Source organism: Pogona vitticeps, chromosome 5 (genome assembly GCF_051106095.1).
Source record: "Pogona vitticeps strain Pit_001003342236 chromosome 5, PviZW2.1, whole genome shotgun sequence".
Taxonomy (NCBI): domain Eukaryota; kingdom Metazoa; phylum Chordata; class Lepidosauria; order Squamata; family Agamidae; genus Pogona; species Pogona vitticeps.
Genome location: NC_135787.1, coordinates 156,389,021 through 156,415,272, shown reverse-complemented (window position 1 = coordinate 156,415,272; position 26,252 = coordinate 156,389,021). Strand labels below are relative to the sequence as shown.

The following is a 26,252-nucleotide window of genomic DNA, read 5'->3' as shown; positions in this document are numbered from 1 at the left end:
CCCACCCAGAACATTTTTTAAAAAGTAAAAAGCAGCAACTAATGTTTAAATACCAAAAAATGAAGTAAAAATAAATAAACAGAGCAAGTCCCATGCTGGGACTGCAAAAAAATCACCAAAACACAAAGCAACATAGAAACATACCCCCAGCCCAAATCTACCCTCCAAAACCCACCCAGAACATTTTTAAAAAAGTAAAAAGCAGCAACTAATGTTTAAATACCAAAAAATAAAGTAAAAATAAATAAACAGAGCAGGTCCCATGCTGGGACTGCAAAAAAATCACCAAAACACAAAGCAACATAGAAACATACTCCCAGCCCAAATCTACCCTCCAATTCCCACGCAGAACATTTTTAAAAAAGTAAAAAGCAGCAACTAATTTTTAAATACCAAAAAATAAAGTAAAAATAAATAAACAGAGCAGGTCCCATGCTGGGACTGCAAAAAAATCACCAAAACACAAAGCAACATAGAAACATACTCCCAGCCCAAATCTACCCTCCAATTCCCACGCAGAACATTTTTAAAAAAGTAAAAAGCAGCAACTAATTTTTAAATACCAAAAAATAAAGTAAAAATAAATAAACAGAGCAAGTCCCATGCTGGGACTGCAAAAAAATCACCAAAACACAAAGCAACATAGAAACATACTCCCAGCCCAAATCTACCCTCCAATTCCCACGCAGAACATTTTTAAAAAAAGTAAAAAGCAGCAACTAATTTTTAAATACCAAAAAATAAAGTAAAAATAAATAAACAGAGCAAGTCCCATGCTGGGACTGCAAAAAAATCACCAAAACACAAAGCAACATAGAAACATACTCCCAGCCCAAATCTACCCTCCAATTCCCACGCAGAACATTTTTTAAAAAGTAAAAAGCAGCACCTTACCGGTCAAAAGCCTCCTGGAGGTCCTCAGAAGCCAGCAATGGTGGTGGTGGGGGACTCCCCACGGGGCCTGCTGAGGCCTCCGGAGGCCTGGGAAGCCAGCGATGGTGGCTGGGAGAGGCCCCCACGGGGCCTGCTGAGGCCTCCGGAGGCCTGGGAAACCAGCTAAGGTGGCGGGGGGGAGGCACCCATGGGGCCTGCTGAGGCCTCCGGAGGCCTGGGAAGCCAGCGATGGTGGCTGGGAGAGGCCCCCATGGGGCCTGCTGAGGCCTCCGGAGGCCTGGGAAGCAAGCGATTGTGGCTGGGAGAGGCCCCCATGGGGCCTGCTGAGGCCTCCGGAGGCCTGGGAAGCCAGCGAAGGTGGCGGGGGGAGGCACCCACGGGGCCTGCTGAGGCCTCCGGAGGCCTGGGAAACCAGCTAAGGTGGCGGGGGGGAGGCACCCACGGGGCCTGCTGAGGCCTCCGGAGGCCTGGGAAGCCAGCAATGGTGGCTGGGGGAGGCACCCACGGGGCCTGCTGAGGCCTCCGGAGGCCTGGGAAGCCAGCGATGGTGGCTGGGAGAGGCCCCTACGGGGCCTGCTGAGGCCTCCGGAGGCCTGGGAAACCAGCTAAGGTGGCGGGGGGGAGGCACCCACGGGGCCTGCTGAGGCCTCCGGAGGCCTGGGAAGCCAGCAATGGTGGCTGGGGGAGGCACCCACGGGGCCTGCTGAGGCCTCCGGAGGCCTGGGAAGCCAGCGATGGTGGCTGGGAGAGGCCCCTACGGGGCCTGCTGAGGCCTCCGGAGGCCTGGGAAGCCAGCGATGGTGGCTGGGAGAGGCCCCCACGGGGCCTGCTGAGGCCTCCGGAGGCCTGGGAAGCCAGCAATGGTGGCTGGGGGAGGCACCCACGGGGCCTGCTGAGGCCTCCGGAGGCCTGGGAAGCCAGCAATGGTGGCTGGGGGAGGCACCCACGGGGCCTGCTGAGGCCTCCGGAGGCCTGGGAAGCCAGCGATGGTGGCTGGGAGAGGCCCCCACGGGGCCTGCTGAGGCCTCCGGAGGCCTGGGAAGCCAGCGATGGTGGCTGGGAGAGGCCCCCATGGGGCCTGCTGAGGCCTCCGGAGGCCTGGGAAACCAGCAAAGGTGGCGGGGGGGAGGCACCCACGGGGCCTGCTGAGGCCTCCGGAGGCCTGGGAAGCCAGGAATGGTGGCGGGGGAGGCCCCCACGGGGCCTGCTGAGGCCTCCGGAGACCTGGGAAGCCAGCGATGGTGGCATGGAGGGGACAGTATTTGCTCCATAAGACGCATGCACTTTTCCCTCCAGTTTTTTTGGGAGAAAAAGTGCGTCTTATGGTGCAAAAAATACGGTATTTTTTGTTTTGTTTTTGCTTTTCTAAATTTGCTTCTAAAGTTTTAAATGTTTTTAATTATCTGTGGGATTTTTAATTATTGTAGTTTAATTGGCTTTTAAATCAGCAATTTATTGTGCTTTTAGTATTACTTATTTTAACATTGTGAGCCACCTTGTAGGGGGCCTACAAATCATACAAAATAAATAAATATACTGTATATAGTTCTCATATTTTAATTGATTTGGTATGTGACTCTTTCTGATTAAAAGGTTTTCTTTGTCTCTTTCAGCATTTTACTACATTTCCATAGTCTTTTGCCTTTTCAGCTTCTGAAAGTTATTTGCTTTTATGTTATGCCTGTTTTTTTTTTTTTAAATTTGGATGATGAATTGACATCATCCCAATTTCCTTTTCTGAGTAATTCAAAGACAACAGGATTAGCCATTCTTGGACGCGGTGGCCTTTTAGACCCCTTTCAGCTCCCTTGTTCTATGATTCTATTTCTTCTTCAGGTTAGAAAACCCATCCATGAAGCTTACCAGAATGAACTGAACATTGAAAGTGTAGAGCGGTCCTTCATTCTGTCAGCAAAGTAAGTCCCAGGCACTAGATTATATAAACTAAGTAACAAATTATTGCTCTCACCAGCACCATCATGTTTAACACTTAGTTAAATGTTATGATAATGAGCATTTTGCCTAACCATAGGTATTTTTTTTACCAACAGTTCTGCCACTGAAAGAGATGAATGGTTAGAAGCCATCTCCAGATCAATTGAAGACTATACAAAGAAAAGGATCACTTTTAACCCTAGTAAAAGTCTAGAAGAGGTAAGTTCCCTTTTTCTTTAGTGAGTCCATATATTTTTGTTCTAGGAGTTATACCACATCCTTTGCCCCATCTGTTTTACAGCACATGTGATTATTTCTCAGGAGCATGTGTCACTCTGGTCCAGGGGTTGCAGCTCAGTGGTAGTGCGTAGTGCTCATGCACTTTGTTCAGAAAATCCCAGGTTCAGTTTCCAGCATCTCAGGAAAGAATTCTGCTTGAAACCTAGGCTGAGGTTGACAATCATGGGTTTGATGGACCAATAGTTGGGCTTAGTATAGGGTAGCTTTCTGTATTCCTGACTTACTGGCTCCACAATAATTATGTTTCATTAAGTTGATTCCAGCTTATGATGTCTCTTTCCAGGATATTTTAGGTATCACGCACATGTAAGTTGTTTATCAATCCCTCCTTTGGGAATGTGCAGCTTCCTTAGGCTGGCTTTTCTTCTGGGAGGCACTGTGTATCATGTGCTCAAACTCATTGAGCTTTACCGCCAGCTTGTATACATTAGGCATCATTTAGTAGTTACACATACCATAAGCATAACTTTCTGTTTCAAGAAGGAAAACTTATATTGATAATACTATAGCTGTCATGATACAGGAGAGTAGATCTTTGGATGAATATTTTAAGAAACTTTTCAATAGTTGCAGTTTTAGACCATGAATTTAATAACCTAAGGAATTTCTTCTCTGGAGGCCTTTAAGATGAGGCTGGTCAGCCATCTTGTGGGGGAGGGGGATGCTCTAGTACTAGATTTCCTGCACCGAACAGGAAATCTAACTATCCTGCAAAGCACTATCCAGCTCTAGAAAGTATACTAGATAGAATGAGATAGCCTGAAGTTCTCACCAGCTTTCAAAAGTACATTAAAGGAATTTAAACAAATGCTCCTAAAATGTATTGTTCTTCACCAAATTTAATCTTCCATTTTCCTGAATCCAACCCCCTATACATTTCCCTCTTTATTTATTCATCAAATCTATATCCCATCTTTTCTCCAAAGAGTTCAAGGTGGCATGTGTGTTTCTCCTTTACATTGTTATCCTCACATCAACTCTGTGAGGTAGTGATATCTGAGTGATAGTGACTGGTCAAAGTTCATCCAGTGATCTTCATGGACAAGTAGGGATTTAAACCTGGCCTCCCTGGTTCAGAAACATGCCTGCTGAAAATCTTTTTGCTGATGTTATTGATAAATGAACAGTTATAGTAAACACAGTCCTGTTCAAAATCATTTAAGAATCTATAAACATGTGGTTTTTATTTTTTTTTATTTTTCCATTTGTCATTCTTCTCTCACTTCCTTAGGGAGATCTAGAGAAAGAGGAAGAAGCTAGTCCAATAGGATCAAAAGCTCCAATCTGGATTCCTGATACAAGAGCAACCATGTGTATGATCTGTACTAGTGAGTTCACACTGACATGGAGAAGGCACCACTGCAGAGCATGTGGAAAGGTTAGAAAATAATTCATACCTATATTGCATTTCAGTCAGAATATTAATTGGTTGGATATGGATTTTTTACAATCTATTAACAAAGTACTGCAACCTTTGAGAACATTGTACTACAATAATACTCACTGGAGTTCACACCGTGCCAAATATTCTCAGATCCTCCAATAAGCATATTTTGTTTATAGTACTTGTTATTGTAAGGAGAAAAAAAACAATAGAGATTATACCCTGTGACAAAGGGTTTCTGAGTAGCCACGTCTCATTTTATTTATGTTTATGAATGCAATAAACACTGAAGATTTGCAACAACTAATAAAAACTCATATATTCCAATGTTGAAACAATAATGGTTAGATATGACACATTGTGTCACATTGAGCTTTTAGGAATTAATGTTATTATTTAATTAAGAACCTCAGTGCAACATTGTTTAGTGCAACAGGAATGAGCCCAGGCAAACCTTAAGGTTTTGTTCTCTCCCCAACCCCTCCCCAGTTTGGCAAAAAAGGCAGACTGTTTCCCTTCAAAAGTTAAACCTAAAGCATCCAGTGCAGTTTTTAAACTTATCATGTTTTATTACATTTAAAAAGAACACAGTAGGTGCATTTGGATCTAATGACAATCATTTCTACTTCCATTTAAGGTTATCCATAGTTTAATGTATTGTCCAAACTCTAAACTATAATTGATCATAGCTAGAATTAGTAAAAGGGACATGGTGGCGCTATGGGTTAAACTGCTGAAGCCTTTGTGCTGCAAGGTCAGAAGACCTGCAGTCGTAAGATTGAATCCACGTGAGTGAGCCCCTGTCGCTTGTCCCAGCTCCCGCCAACCTAGTGGTTCAAAAGCATCCAAAATGCAAGTAGATGAATAGGTATCACTTCAGTGGGAAGGTAAACGGCTGGCCATGGAGGATTCTCTGCGGACAAAGGCTAGCTCTATGAGTTGGAAACTGAGATGAGCTCCGCCACCTGGAGTCGGACACGACTGGACAAATTGTCAAGGGGAACCTTTAGAATTACAAAAACTAGAATTTTAAGAAACAACTAAAAACATTGATGTATAGGCAGGCTTTCCCAACAGAAAACTCCTGACGATTTTTCTTTTCTTATATCTTTCTTTGATTTCTATCTTAGTCTAGGTGCAATGTTTTAAAATTATATTGTTTCTTTTATTGTAAGCCGCCTAGAGTGGGCTAATATGTCCAGATAGGCGGGATAGAAATAAAATAAATAAATAAATAAATAAAAGCTTCAAAAATTATACCTTGAACTTTCTTAGTGTCCAGTAATGATTGTTATGATTAATAACACTCTTTGGATTTTGACAATACAAACTGTTATTAATACAAAATAGATGTGAAAACTTTCAGGCTCCTCTTTACAGCCATGCTGGAGTGGGGAGTGAGTGAACCTAGAAGGAGGTTGGGCCCATTTTATGACATAGCCTTATTCCATTGAACCAGTCCACTGAGATTTCCAATCCTGGCTTGTTTCATTAAATTATCATTTTGAGTAACAAGAGTTTCCAGTTCAGACATAATGAAAAACTCAGGTTAGTTTAAACTAGAAAGTTAACACCTCAGATCTTATTCTCACAGTCTTAGAGACGAAAAGAATGTGCAAGCTCAAGACTTGGTCTGCTAGCATTAAACTGTGCTAGCTAGAAAACCCACGGGCTGTATTTGTTGATAACAGCTGAAATATTAGCAAAAGCCTCATGGTTTGGTTTCACACCTCCAGCATCTCAAGCTAATTTTCTAGATCTTCAGACATCTAAACACCCAGTCAAGAAATAATATTTTAGTTTTAACTTAATATTGGAGCTAAGGCAGAAACTTGGAGGTAAAGTAGAAGGAAATGAACAAGGAAGTGATTAACAGGGAGATTTTTAATTTGCTGATAAAAAATCTTTTATCCAGCATATGCAACTCTTTAGATAACCTGGTATACTCAGTAGCTAAATTATTATGTGAGATGGCAGATGGTAAATTTTAAAAATACAGTGGGGTCTCGACTTACGAACGGTTCTACATACGAACTTTTCGACTTACGAGCCGCTCTCACAGGAATATATGGACTCAACTTGCGAACTTAGATTCGAGTTACGAACTAACTAACGTTAGGTTAAGGAAAAATATCCCCCTCTAGTGGCAGAAGGCGGAATAGCAGCTTCCCATTAGTTTCTATGGACGGAAAAGAGCAGATATAGATTAAATGGTTTTCAATGCATTCCTATGGGAAATGCAGATTTGACTTACAAACTTTTCGACCTGAGAACCGCCTTCCAATACGGATTAAGTTTGTAAGTCGAGACCCCACTGTACAAAAATGCTAAAGGGAAGTATTTGGTTTCCCTGCCCCACAAAGTGTGGCCTTCAGAGTGTGACAGGTATTGATAATACTGTATCAGTGTGTTGGAAGCTTCAAGATTACGGTTTTGCCAGTTGGGTATCTGCAGCTATTACTTTAATCCTCTGGCAAATTCTTCTAGTTTCCCCAACTTTTAATGAGCCCAGCATGACTAGAAATTTCAGAGTTTTAATTCTATATATTACATCTATTTGCTGTAGTTTTGGTAGTTTAGGTAATCTAAATCTAAGATTCTTAAAATTATGTTGAAATTTGCTGAGGATTTTAAAATGCGAACTTTAACGAGATGTTTGGGTACCCATATGTGTATGAACATAACATGCTTCTTTTTTCCAGATAATCTGCCAGGCTTGTTCATCAAACAAACATAAGTTAGACTATATGAAAAATAATCCTGCAAGAGTATGTGATCTTTGCTTTAAAGAACTACAAAAACAGGGTAAGGGGAACCTCTGCCAAACCCTGTCCTTAGTTTTTGCCCCTCTTATTTGGGCTCAGTTTCTTTTCAGGAGCTATAATCCACCAGACCAGCTTTCCTTTATTCCCTTGTGGTTTGTGGCTCAGTTCTTTTAAGGATTAAATAGAACAGAATTAAATTCATAGAGGAAAATGAACTGTGTAACATACTTTAGTTTCTAACTTTGTGGTTCTCCAAGAGGTGAAAATATACCTGTCAGATGATATATCTTTCTTTTTTCTGCTACTTTAATACAGTGGTGCCTCGCTTGATGATGTTAATTCATTCCAGCGAAATCACTGTAGAGCGAAAACATCGTAAAGCAAAATAAAAAGCCCATTGAAATGCATTGAAAATCGTTCAATGCGTTCCAATGGGCTGAATAACTCACCGTCCAGCAAAGATCCTCCATAGGGGCAGCCACTTTCGGTGCCTGTAAAGTGAGGAATCCGTCCAAAAACACAGCGGGGAGCCATTTTGAGCAGCCGGCGGCCATTTTGAAAACCCAACGATCAGCTGTTTTGATCGTCGTAATGCGAAGAATCGGTTCCCGAAGCAGGGAACCGATTATCGCTAAGCGAAAAAAAAACCATCTAAACATTGTTTCGCAATCGTGAAGCGGATTCGTTATACAGGGTAATCATTAAGCGGGGCACGACTGTATGTGTTGCATTGCCATATCCATATATCTGAATCATACTGTACAATCATTCTTATTAATATGAAAGGCAACATTTATAAAAACTTATATCCATCTAAATACAGCTTTGCAAGTAAACATTGTTTTGATTATTGCCCACATATCTTTCTAACTACACCTATGAATAAGACACTGAGGGGAAAAAAGAGAATGGATTCCAGAGTTCTGATCACTATAGTGCAGTTCTTCCCACATGTACAAATCACAGCGTAGAAACAGCAAAATTATAGTCAGAGGTGGGTGAACAGTCTGTACAGTACTTCTGAAACTTACAGTTAACAAACCAGTGGAGTTTTCTATTTGCTTGAAGCACAAAAGTGTAACAATTGTGTCCATTTCAGATAATTTGTGTACTTCTCCTAAGAACGGGTCTCCTGTAAGCCACAGATCTCCATCTAATGCCTTGTCCACAGTGTTGCATAGTATCCCATCAGGACGAAAGCAGAAAAAGATCCCAGCTGCTCTCAAAGAAGTATGTGTTCATGTATTCTCAAAATTTAATTTTAATGTTATTGCTAATCTTATTCCAAACAAATAATATACTACAGAACAGAATATAAATGTGCAACATCCACTTTGGCAAGCACTGTATTCACATGATATAGAAAATCTGTATCTTAAGTACTCAAAAAAAAGGGGGGAATGGCTGTGTTATCAGAAAAGTACAGCAAAATCTAGCAAATGCAAAAAAAAAAAATAGCCACTTTATTGGTAATATGGAGGACCTGATTGAAATGAAGCAATGAGGTATAAAATCTTATCTGCCTGGTAATTTTTGAGGCCAAGCATTATTCATGAAATATCCTAGAGATAATAATTCCTTAGATGGGTGTCTTTTCCATTTAGACTGAAAGGTATCTATCAGTGTCAATGGTCTGAGCCCTACTGGCAGAAAGATTAGTTTATATTTTAGCACAAATTCAGTAGGAATTAGACATCTCTCTAGGTGCAAAGCCACATGAGAGATAAAGTATGGAATTAAAAATATGGCTCTCAAAAACTTAAGTTTTGGTTTCTAAAAGGTTCAAGTTAAGCACATAGGTGGAATACATACATCATTTGCACAATGAGCTTAGCTATAAATACTTGGATAGCATAAGGAGTATATTGCCTACCCTTTGTACAGGAAAAATTATCAGTGCTGCAGCAGTTCTGAGTGTGATTTAGCTAAGGGCAGAGTTAGTTTTCTTTTCTTGTAGGAAAAGCCAAAAATTGCCCACAGTCCTCAAGAATTAAACATTTTTAGTGCTCTATAATTATTTGTATAATACTTCCCATTCTAATTTTCCAAGGATATTGGCAATGAATAATAAAAGAACAATATTGCAACGTATAAGGATTATGAGACAAAGCATTACAATAATTCAATCAGTAAAGTTGGGGAAAGTCAAGGTAAATAAGTCGGAGTAACACCATTGCTGGTTCTTAATGTACTAGTTGTCAGAAACCATTCAAGAAGTTAGGTGTCATCACAAAGAATACCCAAAGCTGGCCCAACCTTTATACTGAGTGAGGTGACCTCAGAAAATGGGGCACCAAGAATTGCAAATTGCTACCTTCACCCTCAAGGATTCCAACACTGCTGCATTGGGGCCCTATGCTCTTACTCATGTTCTCTTCCTTTGCCTATTCTATTTTGATAATGTATTTAGAGAAGCTTCATTGAGCCTCATTTAAAATTATTCCCTTGGTGCTCTGCGGCATTTTAAACCCTTTTTACTTTTGTCAGGACACAACAGACATTTTATACAATGTGGTGACTAGCTATTAAAACCTGTGAGGGGAAGGTCTTAATAAACTAATGACAGGTTTTAGCTGTGGGAATCCTTATTTGAGATTTGAGCTAGCAGTACTTACCATTTCTGTTAGGATGTTTTAATTTTTTCACATAAGTTTTTTATATAGAAGAACAAATGCTGCCTAGTTCATAAGTTTTTTATATAGAAGAACAAATGCTGCCTAGTTCATTTTAGTTGTAAATTTGGATATTGGTCCTGACTGTATTAAAGACTTGGTTTGACTTTCAGTTGGCAAATGTAAACAAGACATGGAAAATTAAATTACTGTTCTGAGAATGACTTTAAAAAACCAGGGTAACACCCATGATACACTTTATTGGTTTCAATTTTAGGTATCAGCAAGTATAGAAGATTCTTCTATGAGTGGTTATTTATACAGATCCAAGGGCAACAAAAAGCCATGGAAACACCTGTGGTTTGTAATAAAAAATAAGGTGCTGTACACATATGCTGCGAGTGAGGTAAGAAGTCAGAACTCAAAAGTGAACCTACCATAGAACACTTTATGAATGAGAGGACTGAATGATGCTGCAAGGCCCCCAAAGGCCTGGGTTCAAATTGTTCACACTATGCATGATTACTTAAATCACTGCTAAGTCACCCCAAAATAGATATTATGAACAGTGGCTACATTCAGTTTGCTAAAGTTCTTCCTCTGTCTTTAAGAATGGTTACTATAGCTGCTCTTATGGGTGGAAGGGCCAAGCAGGAAACTACAAGCACGTAGTGTACATTCTGCTTGTGAATAATACACCAAGATTCTCTGGAAATCTGGTGTATTTTCTATGAATACCAGAAATACCAACGTTACCTCTGGTAGGAATTGAAGAATGGCAAAAGTATATGAAATGGGAAATAAAATGAAGTTGAATCCAGATCTTGCTCATCAAGATCTTTAAAATCTGGAAACAGACCCTTGCGTCTTGACATTGTAGTAAACATTTTCAATGCTACTGAGACCACAGATTACTTTACAAATTCCAATTAAAGGAATGTTATGTTTGATTCTGGATTTCTTTGTTAAATTAGGACGTAGCTGCTTTGGAGAGCCAACCTTTATTGGGATTTACAGTTGCTGAAGTCAAAGATGAACACTTAGAACCAAAAGTTTTTCATTTGATGCACAAAAATACATTGTTTTACATATTTAAAGCAGATGACGCCCATTCAATGCAAAAGTAAGTGACCATTTATTCATTAATCATACATGCTAGCAAAAACTGGGTTTTATACAAGCAGTTTAGAGTATGTACTATAGTTGTACAAGTATGCTTTGTTTTGTCTATAAAAATAAAGGACTATGTATGTCACAGGTCAGTCTGTGGTCCTCCTAATGCCGTTCGGCTGGAGTTCCTCATCAGCCTAGCTAGCATAGTAAATGGCGAGAGATAGAGAATTGCAGCCCAGTGATATATGAAAGGTCATGGGCTGTCTGCCCTGATAATAGGTCATGAACAGGGCTCTGCAAACTCACCCAATTTCCTATCCCAAATGCCCAGCATAGAGATTCATTTGACTGAATGAAGTGCAAAGAACTGGAGAAAGGGTAGATGTTTCCTGACTTTTAAAAAAATCCAGCAGAAAGAAATAAGCACCTCCTCCACACCAGGGATTTATAAGGACTAGTATAGTATCACCAAGTAGGATGCTACCTGTGATTGTATATAGTTTGGTTCCAAGCTCATAATCATTTAAGTACAGAATTTGTATAAGCCATTTAATAATAGTTGTGGGTTTTTCGGGCTCTTTGGCTGTCTTCTGAAGGTTGTTCTTCCTAACGTTTCGCCAGTGTCTGTGGCCGGCATCTTCAGAGGACAGCACTCTGAGTACAGAGTGCTGTCCTCTGAAGATGCCGGCCACAGAGACTGGCGAAATGTTAAGAAGAACAACCTTCAGAACACGGCCAAAGAGCCCAAAAAACCCACAACAGCCATTAGATCCCGGCCGTGAAAGCCTTCGCGAATACATTTAATAATACCCAGCAATTTGGTTTTGAATGTATTACTGTAAGATCATGACAAACAGTTGAATAACAGAAAACATTATTCAGATTATTCTATTGAAAACCATTCAATTTGATCAAAATAATGTTTTTCCTTTTTCAACAGGTGGATAGAAGCTTTTCAGGAAGCCACAATATTGTAGCTTGGTTGGTGTTGTCTTTTGTCAGAAGACAGAAGTGAATACTTTTAATTTTTTTCTTTCAGAATTTTTCAGACTTTAACCTGAACAAAGCTGGCTGATACAGGAGCTAGAAAATCTTGCTGATTATGCTCACCATAATAATGGTTAAAGAAATCTGTATATTTGTCTTTTTGTCATACAAAAGGTGTTATTTATTAAATTCCATCACTGTTTTAATTAATGGTCAGAATCATTTCTGAAATTCACATTGAATTCAAAAATGTCCTTGATCTTAGAGATCTTGTTTTTTGTCAGAGGACTGTAAGAAGCAGTTACTCTTAAGTGTATTGCAAGTTTATCATCAGTACACTTTCACAGTTGCTGTTGAATTTTTGTTTCTGGAACATTTATGGAGCAAGGCTTTTCAACAGTCTCTTGGGATTTGCGTTGTTTTTTAAATAAGGTGATGAATTTACTGAAAAACTATGTAGTTTCTCTCAACATTAGATAATAATCGTGATACACAAATTTAAAAAGACTCATGAACCCTCAATATTTTCATATGTATACTAAATATAAATAGGTATATTTATTTCAGTAGAGGGTAGACATGCATGTTTGCTCTCTACGTATTTTTGAACATGATAGAAAATTTTTAGTAGAATCTTTCTGAAGTGAAATGAAATATATCTGCTGAAGTAGGCTGTGAATTTTCACCAATGCAGATTGCATCACAAGTTAAAAATCAGATATATAATCTGGAAACAGGGAAGTGTCTTAGCAAGGATCCATGAGTAGTCAAGAGTTTTAAAATGAAAATTGAAATTATAATCTTTTTGCCCTCTCCTAGTAACATTACAGTACAGTGGGGTCTCGACTTACGAACTTAATCCGTATTGGAAGGTGGTCTAGGTCGAATCTGCATTTCCCATAGGAATGCATTGAAAACCATTCAATCTGTATCTGCTCTTTTCTGTCCATAGAAACTAATGGGAAGCTGCTATTCCACCTTCTGCCACTAGAGGGGGATATTTTTTTTCTTTTTTTTCCCCTTAGGTTCAGGAAAGGAGGAGGAAGGCAGGGAACAGTTTGCAAAGCACTTTAGAAATCTTTTTTTTCAACGAAGCCAATTTTAAATCATGTTTTAAAGCATGTTGTGCTGATTTTTTAAGCACAAAGACACACAGGCAGGCTTTTTTTCGGTGCTGAGCAAGCCTCCCCAAGCCTCTTCAGAGCCAGCCCATCAGCTGATAGGCGGGGAGAGGAGGGTGCAGGAGTGGGGGGGGGGAATCACAAAATGGTTGCCAGGCTCCCTTCTGGGTGTTGCCTTTTAGTTGTTTCCTGCTCTTTTTCCTGCTGTTTGGGGGCTACCAAGGCCTGGTAAGTGACTTTCTTTTATTTATTTTTAAGTTTCTGACCCTTTTTTCCCCTCCAGAAGCCTCTAAGGGGAGGGAGGAGGCACTTTTTTTCCTGTACGTAACTCGAGGGAAGTCCTTATTTCCCCTATAGGGCGGGTTCGTAAGTTAAATTGTTCGCAAGTGGGGTCGTTCGTAAGTCGAGACATATTATATCAAATAATGAATGCCAAAGATTCAAAAATGAATGTGTAGTGTACTTTTCCAGTATATGATTAGATCATTCAAGCAGCAAAACTACTTTCAACCTGAGAGAATTTTCTGTTAAAAACACTTCCACTGAAACTAATATTTCCGGTTCCTGTAATATATAATACAGTAGTTAAAGCATCGAGAGTACATTTTTTAAAAACTCATTTAAACAAAAGCAGAATCTGCAATTGCAGTAAGAATGCACAATATTTTAGAGAAATTGTATTCATGAACAATGTTATTTTAGTTTTCCCTTCACAACGTAATATTTTCAAGAAATTTATTCAGCTCATTTTTTAATATATAGGACACTCAGCTAAAATAATGAATTCAATCAAGTAACAATTTGCTTATACAAATATTTTAAAAATACTACATAGAACATTACATTATGATTCGGTCAGAATTTGTCAGCTGCAAAGCATACAAAGAGAAACATAAGGATTATCATTACCAAACCAAATGTGTCTGTAGGCCAAGAGCTCTTTTGGCTTATGTGGGCATGTTTAACATTTTCAATCTACCGTTCCCAACCGCCCTCCTAAAAAAGAACTTCCAAAACCCTCTGAAATGTTTAAAATTAAAATAGCAAGGAGGATGCAATGCACAAGGATGTGATTAGATGGATTGTGATTGGCATAATTAATATTGCCATGGTTTAAGAGCCATGCTGGATCAAACCAAAGACCAATTTAGTGTAACACTTTTTTCATACAGTTGCCAATCAGTTGCTGTTAGGAAGCCCACCAGTGGGACATCAGTGCAACAGCATTCTCCCTTTCGTGTCTCCCAGCCACTGATATGCTTAATTTAGTTGAGTGAAATGATAACTTACTGTAGTTTTAGTGGACTCTTCCTTATCACCATTGGATTAGGACAAACTTGTGAATCTTGCTTATATGTGAAGTGCCTGCAACACCTAATATGTTACGGAACATTCCATAACTACTGCACAGCTTTAGATTAACTAAATGAATGCCCCACAGACTTCAGTTTGTGCCTTTAAAAGAGCAGTGGTCTTCAGAAGGTGCAACTCCACCTAAAAGAGATTTCTATATATTTTCCCTTTCAGCTGCAATCATCTAATTTTTTCAAATGTTTTTCATGCTCAGTGGTTAAGAATGTACAGTACTGCAGTATCTATTAGTAAATGGAAACAAAAGCTTTTACTTTGCAGATTAAAACAATTGAAAATAATTGTAAAGAGCTGTTTTTATCAAATTAATTTTGCAAGCACTCCAAGAGGCTTTCAATAAAAGCACTCTTGAATACAACAAAATTTGGTGATAATATGACACAGAACAACCATGTATTTTGTAAAAGTAGTATATAGTACTATATAAAGTATATATAGTAGTGGTATAATATTTTTGGTCAATGAACAGATGTGGTGTTTTCTTATTTTACTGTTGTACACAAAGTTCCTCTGCCTCTACATGCTTCTTTGGCTAGTGAACAATTTCAGAAGAAAATCCATCAGCATACTGTATATAGATTATAGCAAAGCCTTTGTGTAGATCAAGAAAAGTGGATCATTTGGAAAGAAATGGATGTCCCAATATCTGATAGTTCTATACTTTGTACAAGAGGCTCCAATTAAGAGAGAATACAGAGAAACAGAATGGTTTTCATTTGGTAAAGGTGTCACACAAAGGTGTCTTATCTCACTATCTTAATCTCTAGAGTGTTTTATACAGATGACAGGGTTAGATTCAGACGTAAAAACTGAAGGAATATGTAACAGCCTCCTTATACCTCACAAAGGGGTCGTTACGTCACACTCAATCACTCTTCGTTTCCACTGCCACCAACCAGTCCCTCAAATAAAGCTTCAGGCCAAAGTATGATTTTAAAATAAAAACTTAGGTTTATTGTGTACAAACAAAAAGGAATGGTAAATCACTTGAATATAAATAATAAAGCAATAACTATAATAATATAACAATCACACACACACTCTCACAGACCCTCACTATATAGCACAGTTCTAATCTCACAGAATCTCCAATCCCTATCTCAACCCTATCTCAAAGCCCTATCTGGCCCTCAAAACTGAACTCTCAAACACCATACACCCCTTTATATCCCAGCTCCTCCCCCTTTAACACCACCTTACCTCCCCTCATTGGCTGCTGTTCCACTGCCCAGCTGTGACAGACAGGTGAGGGCAGGGCTGAACGTTACAGAATAAAAGCCAATTGAAGTTAGTGCAGTAAATCGTATTAGTTAGAGATTAAGGTTTAAGAAATGTAAAAACAGGACTACAGCTTAACACTAAGACAACAAAAATAATGACTACAGAAAAAAGTAACTAATATGGACAATTTTCTATACCTTGGTTCATGCTTTAACCAAAATGGACAGTAAAACCAAGAAACCAAAAAGAGAGTGAGACATTAAACAGCCGCTACAAAGGAACATAGGGGATGTGGCTGTAGCCCCTATGTGTGAAAATATTTTGAAGGGTTGTTTTGGATGATGAAATGGTGAAGCAAAGGTAAGTGTAACACATACAGTCCCTTTAAGCTTTCAGGTAAACTAATGTTGCATGCCCACGCCACAAAATGGAGACTAGAAAGCTATCATTCAGTTTCCAAATCATTTCCTTGGGATAGGCAACCTGAGGACCAAAAGTTATATAGGAGCAGAAACTCTATGAACATATTGTGTGCATGCTTTCCAAAAGATGTGCCCTTCTCTTCTGAAGTAAAAAAGGAGTATGTCTTAGTGTCAGCAGAGATTGGCTCCTGAAACCAAGATTAAAATCTTCCACACTATTTAAAAGAAAGATGGGGAAAATCAGCTCATTTGTAATGTGGTGTTGGAGGTGAGCCTTGCAGATACCACAGACCATGAGAAAGACATGTAAGTGGTGCTCAATCAAGTCAAGCCTGAACTCTTAACTACAGCAAAAATGACTAAACTGCTATCTTGCCATGTACATATAATGGGAAAACAGAACTGACCAGAAAAAAGACAATATTGCTGAAGAAGGGGAGTAGTATTGTCTCAATAAAGGAAGCCACAAAGATATTAAAAAAGCGAAACAGTAAATATTTAAAAAGAATTAAACAAGTATTTTAAAAATGGTAAATAAAATACTAAAAGTCATTGAAAACATAACAGTCCATTAAAAAATATCTCAAACCACCAGTCATTGAGGAAAGGTTTGCCTGAAGATAAAGGTCTTACCCTGCTTAAGAAAGGAAAACCAAAGATAGGGCCAGCCTAGTTTCCTGTGGGAGGGAATTCCAGAATCTGGGAGCAGCAACAGAGAAGGCCCTCTCCCATGTCCTCATCAAGCACACCTGTGAGGATGGTGGGACCAGAGAAAGGCCTCCTCTGATTATCTTAAAGCCCTGGCAGGATCATAGCGAGAGATGCAGTCTTTTAGATAGCTTGAACCCAAGCCATTTAGGGCTTCATAGGTTAAAACCAGCACTTTGAATTGTGCCTGGAAATGGAGCAGCCAGTGGAGCTGCTATAATAGGAAGTTATATGCTCTTTGTAACCAGGCCAGTTAGCAATCTGGTTGCAGCATTTTGGACCCTCTGGAGTTTCCAAACCTTTTCCAAAGGCAGTCCCATGTAGTGTGTGTTACGATACTAGCCAAGATATAACTAGGGCATGTCCCAACATGGGTCAAATCGGACCTCAAGAAGTCGGCGCAGCTGGCGCACTAGTTTTAATTGTGCAAAGGCCCTCCCGGCTACTGCTGAAACCTGGGCATCCAGGGTTAAGGACAAATCCAGCAGTACTCCCAAGCTGTGCACCTGTGTTTTCAGATAACTGTAGAATGACAAGACAATTGTAATGGTTGAGACTATGACAGGATATAGGCACCAAAGCTTTGAGTAAGACGATGCCCAACCAAAAGCAACCCCCCAGTAATTTCACAGCTTAGAGTGAAATATTTTTAAAAGAATGGAATGTCCTCTATTCTTTTAAATATATATATTTTTAAAAATTTCAACCAAAGAATCCCTTTGCAAGCATAAATCTATTTGACCAGGAAGGAGTTAAACATTCAATCAGCTCATGATTGACAGATTCAAAGGTTCAGATTGCTGCAGACTTGGAGCTCATTTCTTATTTGAAGACTTGTGCAAGCACAGACAATACCTTTATAAGCCACTAATAAAAAAGCATACACTATGAAAAAATCCCACTTCTTCAAAGCAACTACCAAAAGTCTGAAAGTTTGTGGCAAGATAGGATTTGCCAGGAGGTTATTTCTAGATGTAAAGTTCTTGGCAAGATGCCAAGCACCTCTGCCTTAGATGAGGCTGGAAATTGTTTCGAAGTTCCAATTTTTTGTTTTAGACTGCTGTATGGAGCACCAAGGAAGGGAAAGTAGGTCAGGTGCTTAAAACTTCTAGGTGCTGATGTTGCCTCTAGCCAGATCCAGGTTGTGGGCCTAAATCTGGAAGTCATTTTATAGCTTTCCAGCCACCTGTCATGGGAGTCCTAGCAACAGGGCAAAGGCTGATGGAGGTGCAGTCAGTCACATCTGGAACTGCAAGTAAGTGTGAATCCCTAAGTGTGATTTATTGGACTAAAGCCACATCTAAACTATGCCTCTTCTGTCCTTCTCTACAGTAGCATCCTTCTCACCTAGCGCCCACCAGATGTCTTCAACTACCAGGCCCCTCGCCCGCCAGGCCAACACACCCAGAGGGCCTCAAGTTGCAAGAGGCTGCCCTGGACCCACAGCAGCCCAGGCCTCCCATTTTCGTTAAGTTAACTAACCCGCCTTGAGGATTTATTTTTTAAAAAAAGGAACCGTCAGCAAGCACGCGGATACAAAGGTGAAACTGAACCTCCGGTTAAAGATTCGGGAGGCTGTTCCTACAAGTCCGTTTCCTTCCCCACTTCTCGCCCTTTCCTCCACACCAACGAGGACTCCGGGCCCGCGGGCTTCTTCCTTCCATTTTCCGGCCGGCGCTGTGACACTCGCTCCGCCTCCGCCATGGGCTCGCTTTGCGCAAGCGCAGCTGGGCTTCGTAGTAGCGGCGGCGGTTGTGGTGGCGGCCGCGGCGACGACTTGGGGAGGGCAGGGCAGGGGGAGGGGAAAGGAGAACGTTACGCCGCGGGAGACGCGGCCACACCGAGCACGCGGGAAGGGGGAGGCCGGGGTCACGAACTCTGACCTCCCAGATCCGGAGTCGCCACCGACCCCATTAACCCTGAGGGTTGAGTGCCGCGCTGCGCCTGTCAGGTAAGAGGCGAGGAGGGCGGGGAGAGAGGAGGGCGGGGAGAGAGAGAGAGGGAGCCTCAGTGTCTCCGGCGGTGCGGGCGCCAGGCCTTCTCGGTCAGAGAAGTGGCTCCTCTTCGTTGCCCGGTGGCAGGAGCCGGGGGGGGGACGCGGTCGACGCCGCTCACGCACCCACGCCGGCCTGTGGCAGAAGGAGCAACACCTCCTTCTGGTGCTGCTGCTGCTGCCGCCGCCGCCGCCCCCCTGACCTTTCACCCACAGGAAAAGCTTGCCTCTCCTCTCCCCTCCCCGGATCCCGGCCGCGCCCTGAGGCCCGGTCTACGCGGTGGGCCTAGCCGGGCTGAGCAGCTGGCGGAGTCGAGCGCGATGGAGCCGGAGGCCACTGGGCCGCCGTGCTGCGCGGGAGGGATCGCCGGTTTCCAGCCGGGCCCTTCAGCAGCCATTTTGTGCCTCTGGCTGACCGCAGGCTCGGGTCTCGCTCCGGGAACGGCTGCCTGCTTTCGGCCCCGTCGTTCTGCGAGGTGACTCTGAAGCCCGCTACTCACAGACAGCGCAGGAAACGGGCAGAGACATGGCGGGCCTCCTGCACCCCTTCCTTCATGGCCCTTTGAATGTGTTTTTCAGTGTGCTGCAAAACGAAGTCACAAATCCATATTCATGTAATTCACTAGGCGGACCGAGACAGCACAAAAAACTTTGTGACATCTTTTGAGATCTCTAGAACTTTTTTTCAGGTAAGACGGTGAGGGAGTTTCCTCATGAAGGTGAATCACGTCTTTCCTGATTAAGAGGTACCAAGATCTTGAAAGTCTGGCATAGCAAAACTATGGTAGAACTTAGATTTTTCATCTAAAGACCACTTTGGTTATTTTTACTTGTTTTTTGCATATAAAAATATCAAGGCACTTGCACATAAAAATAAGCTGTCATGGGAAAGGACTCTGCAACAATGCGTTTTTATGTGGGAGCATTCAAATATGAACACCACTGACAGGCTGGAACTATTATTCACAACATCTGCTCTCAGTGAAAACGAAGCCTCAAACTATCACCACTTGCTTGGTTTTTGTTTCATTATATTATTGGAGGATTAATGGAATGGAGCTATAATTCCTCCCCCTTTGTTTTATACACATATTTTCTTGCATGGGAATGATTTGTTACATTGGGAGTGGTAATTATTGTAAAGTAAAGTATTTTGCCCTCTACTCATCACTTTTCCTCTTCACAGATCACATTAACTAAATAAATACATGCTCTGTTTTTCCTCTTCAGTTCATGAGCAGTAAATATTTGATTCTGTCTCTTGATATGTGAATTTACTAAATGAATTTTTCAAGTAGCTCAAGTAACCAAGAGTTCTGAGACTGCATGCTAGCAAGTTACATCTCTTTGATGGATAAATTAAGAATAATGATATTGGAAATAACAGAGCTTAATTTTCAGTGTTATCAATGTTGTTGCTTTTTTTTTTCTTCAGAAAAGTAATATCCATATTAAACATACCAGAACACAACAAATTTCTATAATTCTGTAAGTAACCATTTTAACAATATGAGTGGAGATGCAGCTCATCTCAGTCTAGCTGAATTTAATACTTTCACTAAAGCAGTTCTTAAGGGCTGATAAACTCTGAAGCCAGTGTTTGGGCAGCAGAAAAGGTTGCAGTAAGGAAGGAATAAAAGTGTCCTTGTGATTATGAGTTCAGCTTTAAATTTAGCCAACAGAGAATTTTGTCAAAAGTATATTGATAACTCCTTTACTAGACTGTTTCATTAGCTCTACTCAGCTCCTGTACAGCAGCAAAGTATAGTACATTTTCCAGTCAACATTACTTCATTTTTTAAAACACATTTAGCGGTCTGTTGAATGCAACTATAGACAGAACAAAACTTCAGGGAGGGATGCTTCTTTAGTGAGACTAGTAGCTTGGTTGTTTGCTCTCTACTTGTGGAAAAGACACACTCATCTGTGAAGACATGATGCGTAGGATGAAGAGCAAAAGAAATGTAGAAAAGTAGATTGCCAAGGGAGGCCTATAACCTGGCAAAGAAAAAAATGTTATGATTTTTCATATTTGGAAAATTATGACTGGTCTGCAGTATGATTAAAGTTGAACTCTCAGTGCAGGACATATTTACTGTTTATGCCTGTGTGTGATACCCTAGATCAGTGGTCCCCAACCTTGGGCCTCCAGATGTTCTTGGATTTCAACTCCCAGAAATCCTGGCAAGCAGAGGTGGTGATGAAGGCTTCTGGGAATTGTAGTCTAAGAACATCTGGAGGCCCAAGGTTGGGGATCACTGCCCTAGATAGCTGATTTTCCTTGTTACATTCCTGGCTTTGATATGGTGGAAGTGTTTCCTAGCATGAAAATATTTCTATATATTCCCAGAAAGTTCTGTATTCTGCAAAAATCAGAAGGTACAACAATTTACATGACAGTTTAAAAGAAAGGTACCTCAAAATGCCAGATGCAGGGGAGGAATATCAGGAGACTGGTATCTAGTTATCTCGTGTACTCCCAGAGGCATCTGGTGCGGCCACTGTGAAATACAGGAAGCTGTACGAGATGGGTTCTTGGCCTAATCCAGAAGGGTTCTTATGATTTTATGTACTGTAACTGGTAAAGAAGCCACAGTGAATTCAGTGGGGTTTCAGTTGGTTAAATTGATGCAGGATTGCATCCTGAGGTGCATTATTGAGAAATCGTTGTTCAGTTGTGTCCGACTCTTCGTGACCCCATGGACCAGAGCATGCCAGGCCCTCCGATCCTCCACTGCCTCCCGGAGATTGGTCAGATTCATGTTGTTCACTTCGATGACACTGTCCAACCATCTCATCTTCTGTCGCCCCCATCTCCTCTTGCCTTCACACTTTCCCAACATCAGGGTCTTTTCCAGGGAGTCTTCTCTTCTCATGAGATGACCAAAGTATTGGAGCCTCAGCTTCAGGATCGGTCCTTCCAGTGAGCACTCAGAGTTGATTTCCTTTAGAATTGATAGGTTTGTTCTCCGTGCAGTCCAGGGGACTCTCAAGAGCCTCCTCCAGCACCACAGTTCAAATGCATCAATTCTTCGGTGGTCAGCTTTCTTTATGGTCCAGCTCTCACTTCCATACATCACTACTACTTTGACTATGCGGACTTTTGTTGGCAAGGTGATGTCTCTGCTTTTTAAGATGTTAAGGTTTGTCATTGCTTTCCTCCCAAGAAGCAGGCGTCTTTTAATTTCGTGGCTGCTGTCTCAATCTGCAGTGATCATGGAGCCAAAGAAAGTGAAATCTGTCACTGCCTCCATATCTTCCCCTTCTATTTGCCTGGAGGTGATGGGACCAGTGGCCATGATCTTAGTTTTTTTGATGTTGAGCTTCAGACAGTTTTTTCCACTCTCCTCTTTCACGCTCATTACAGTGGGGTCTCGACTTAAGAACTTAATCCATATTGGAAGGTGGTTCTCAAGTCGAAAAGTTCTTAAGTCGAATCTGCATTCCCCATAGGAATGCATTGAAAACCATTTAATCTGTATCTGCTCTTTTCTGTCCATAGAAACTAATGGGAAGCTGCTATTCTGCCTTCTGCCACTAGAGGGGGATATTTTCTTTCTTTTTTCCCCTTAGGTTCAGGGAAGGCAGGGAACACTAAAGGCAGCACTTTAGAACTCTTTTTTTTTTTAAACGAAGCCAATTTTAAATAATGTTTTAAAGCATGTTGTGCTGATTTTTTCAGCACAAAGGCACTCAGGCAGGCTTTTTAGGTGCTGAGCAAGCCTCCAGAAGCCTGCTCAGAGTCAGCCAATCAGCTGTTAGGTGGGGGGAGGAGTGGGGAAAACCACAAAATGGCTGCCAGGCTCTTTCTGGGTGTCGGCTTTTAGCTCTTTCCTGCTCTTTTTCCTGTGGTTTGGGGGCTACCAAGGCCTGGTAAGTGAGTTTATTTAACAGTACAGTATTTATTTGTAAGTTTCTGACCCTTTTCCCCCCTCCAGAAGCCTCGAAGGGGAGGGAGGGGGGACTTTTTTCCCTGTTCGTAACTCCAGGGAAGTTTGCATGTCGAGTCCTTACTTTCCCTATAGGGCAGGTTCGTAACTCAAATTGTTCGCAAGTTGGGTCGTTCGTAAGTCGAGACCCCACTGTACAAGGTTCCTAAAGTCCTCCTCACTTTCTGCCATCAGCGTGGTATCATCTGCATATCGGAGGTTGTTGATATTTCTTCCGGCAGTCTTAATTCCAGCATGGGATTCATCTAGTCCTGCCTTTCTCATGATGCATGTAAGTTAAATAAGCAGGGAGACAATATACAGCCTTGTCGTACTCCTTTCCCAATTTTGAACCAATCAGTTGTTCCATGTCCAGTTCTAACTTGCTTCCTGTCCCACGCATAGGTTTCTCAGGAGATAGATTTCGGTATTGCGCATCTAGTGATTTCTATGTATAGAGTCGCCTCTTGTGTTCTTGGAAAAGAGTGTTTGTGGTGACCAGCTCTTAATAAAAGTCTATTAGCCTTTGCCCTGCTTTGTTTTTAACTCCAAGGTCAAACTTTCCTATTGTTCCTTTTATCTCTTGACTCCTGACTATAATGAGAAGAACATCTTTCTTTGGTGTCAGTTCTAGAAGGTGTTGTAATTCTTCATAAAATTGGTCAATTTCAGTCTCCTCAGCATTGGTGGTTGGTGCATAAACTTGGATTACTGTGATGTTGAAAGGTCTGCCTTGGATTCATATTGACATCATTCTATCATTTTTGAGATTATATCCCATTACAGCTTTTCCCATTCTTTTGTTGACTATCAGGTCTACCCCATTCCTTCTACGGGATTCTTGTCCACAATAGTAGATAGGATAATCGTCTGAATTGAATTTGCCCATTCCTGTCCATTTTAGTTCACTGACGCCCAGGATGTCAATGTTTATTCTTGCCATCTTCTGTTTGACCACATCCATCTTCCCAAGGTTCATAGATCTTACATTCCAGGTTCCTATGCAGTATTTTTCTTTGCAGCATCGGACTTTCCTTTCACTTCCAAGCATGTCCACAGGTCAGCGTCCTTTTGGCTTTGGCCCAGCCACTTCATTAGCTGTGGAGCTACTTGTCCTTGTCCTCCGCTCTTCCTCAGTGGCATGTTGGACGCCTCCCGACCTGAGGGGCCAATCTTCTGGCATCATATCTTTTACCCTTTTGTTTCTGTTCATGGAGTTTTCTTGGCAAAAACACTGGAGTGACATTGCCAATTCCTACTCCAGATGGATTGCGTTTAGTCAGAAATCTCCACTATGACCTGTCTGTCTTGGGTGCCCCTTCGCCACGACAAGGCAGCAGTCCGTGAAGGGGGATTGAGACCATGATGGCAGTGTGACATGAATTAGTGTTGCTGTGTAGTTTTGAGATATGATGAACACAGTTTCAGCAACTTTCTCTTTTTGAGTGGAAAGCGCTGCTGGACCATCAAGAAAATATATTTGGACTGTTTTTAATTTTTTCTCTGATTTGCTATATTAAGTTATATTTAAGAATTTTTCTCTTTAATAGAAAACACTGTTGACAGAAGATCATGGCAACTATTGAAGAATTGGCCCATCAAATTATAGAACAGCAAATGGGGGAGGTACTTACACATGTATATATATTTATATATTTATGCAGTTGCACAATGACTAAAAGATTGATATATTTAAAAGCCATATTTTCATTTTGGGATAACTGCTGTAAATAATTTTTTTGTAAATCTGAAATCTTTAATGATGCAAAAAACCCACATTATATCTTAAGTTTAGAATTTAATTTGCCAAATTCATTAAGATGTTGCATTTTAAAAAGTTATTTTGGGTATTTATTCCTAGCTTAATTTCCTGTTATCTGGGACATTCTAACTGATGGCAATTTCTTTTGATAACTCAATTAAGTGTCCTGATGTGTAGAAGCAACAGCTGGCCTTCTTTGGATGGGGCCAGACAATGTTTACTTATTGCCAAGGCTCTCTTTCCACAAGTAACTCCTGTAACTGAATACCAGTTAGGACATAATGTTCACTGGCACCCAGCCCGATTATTTACCACACTTAAATTCCTGATTGTTTCTAAATAAGCTAGATGTTCTCTGGTCCATGATAATCCAGATGCAGAAAACTAGTGGGGATAGCTGAATAAAAACAAAATGCTACCTACTGGATAGTCTTAAACAAGTAGGCATTTGCCACAATGATAATCTATGGTTCTGGAGGATCATTGCTTGTTACTGTTGATAAGCTCACAGCTGGCTTACTTTACTCAATTTCTGCAGGACCTGCTGTCTTTGGTTTGTTCAATATGACATCTGTGCCCTAGCTTGTCTTTCCTTTCATTGTGATCCAAAGCTATGGTCTGTTTTGGGTCTTTATTTTATTACTTGTTTGTGCTTGTGGGAGGAGCTTGTACAAGAAGCCAGTGGGAGCAGTTGGACAAAGGTGCTCAATTCTACTAAACAAGGGTTTTCTGGAAGTCACCAGAAAAATGCTTGCATGGAGTAGGCCAGTGTTTACATACAGCAGTCTTGTCAGTGACATTTTTCATGATTTTCCGGGAGTACAAATATAATAATATTTCTTGTGAGGATAAATGTTATTTCTTAGCTATATTTGATTTTCAACCCTGAGTTTTGTTATTCCGGTTCTCCTTTATAGGAGCTTTGTAAGTCTAAGCAAAAATTGGTGAAACTGTGCACATTTTTGGATTACAGCAGTCAGCATCCTTCTTCACTGCCTGTGCTTGCTAGTGCAGATGAGAGCTGTAAGACAAAAATGTCTGGATACCTACAGTTTCCCGTTCTTGATTTAGGGTATTAATCTACCTGTCTTTTTGTTTTTTCCTAGATGACACATTCCCAAGGATCTGTCACACAAACACTAATGGATGGGACAGCACAAAGAATTCAGATTGTCCCTGCTGATACAGGTCTTTCCTTACCACAGCGAATACAGGTACACTGTGTTTAAAATATTTCATTTATCTAGTTAAATTTTTTCCCTAAACATCAGGTGTAAAATTTCCCAAAAATCCCCTTTCCTGGGAAAACAGAAATGAGGAATATGTGTGCAATACTAACTTTTAAACCGAATCTGAACTTATTCTAGCGCTTTTATAACATTGCACACGGCATTTATAAGTTAGCAATATAATTATATTTGATGTATTTATTCTATTTAGAGAGAAATCCCAAGCTGTGTTCCATTTTTATATAAGCCACTTGGGTAGTGTAGCTTTTTGTTCAAGAGCACTAAAAAGTAAGATTAATTCTATTGAGTAGAGCTCAACTTCACGCTGCAGTTTCAAAAATACATGTTCTATATAAAACATTGTGGATATATTTAATACTAGAGATGAGAGGGGGGGGGAGATAGAGATGCATAGTGTGCTACTGGTGTATTTACAGTGGCCGGGCCAGATCAGGAGATCATCAGAAAGAATATGCACACTTCTGGTATCTCCAGACTAGAGCAGA

The 26,252-nt window shown here is 40.9% G+C and overlaps 2 protein-coding genes across 18 annotated transcripts in view; both read left to right on the top strand.

The window, feature by feature from the left end:
- Positions 1-12,196, top strand: part of FGD6 (FYVE, RhoGEF and PH domain containing 6) — a 68,962-nt gene extending 56,766 nt beyond the window's left edge. For both annotated transcript variants that reach the window (XM_020815704.3, XM_078394834.1), the window contains exons 14-21: positions 2,731-2,810; positions 2,946-3,048; positions 4,361-4,507; positions 7,216-7,318; positions 8,378-8,508; positions 10,168-10,296; positions 10,865-11,013; positions 11,944-12,196. In XM_020815704.3, the coding sequence (XP_020671363.3) occupies positions 2,731-2,810; positions 2,946-3,048; positions 4,361-4,507; positions 7,216-7,318; positions 8,378-8,508; positions 10,168-10,296; positions 10,865-11,013; positions 11,944-11,980 (879 nt within the window). In that variant the 3' untranslated portion in view covers positions 11,981-12,196. The remainder of the gene's footprint in view (positions 1-2,730; positions 2,811-2,945; positions 3,049-4,360; positions 4,508-7,215; positions 7,319-8,377; positions 8,509-10,167; positions 10,297-10,864; positions 11,014-11,943) is intronic.
- A 6,403-nt stretch (positions 12,197-18,599) lies between these two features.
- NR2C1 (nuclear receptor subfamily 2 group C member 1) overlaps positions 18,600-26,252 on the top strand; it is a 37,182-nt gene continuing 29,529 nt past the window's right edge. For 4 of the 16 annotated variants that reach the window (XM_078376045.1, XM_078376040.1, XM_078376043.1 and 1 more), the window contains exons 1-2: positions 22,852-24,381; positions 25,624-25,731. In XM_078376045.1, the coding sequence (XP_078232171.1) occupies positions 24,328-24,381; positions 25,624-25,731 (162 nt within the window). In that variant the 5' untranslated portion in view covers positions 22,852-24,327. Of the gene's footprint in view, positions 18,785-19,213; positions 19,516-20,229; positions 20,315-22,851; positions 24,382-25,623; positions 25,732-26,252 lie in introns of those variants that run through there. The other 12 variants (XM_073000275.2, XM_073000273.2, XM_020815723.3 and 9 more) reach the window with 8 other exon arrangements.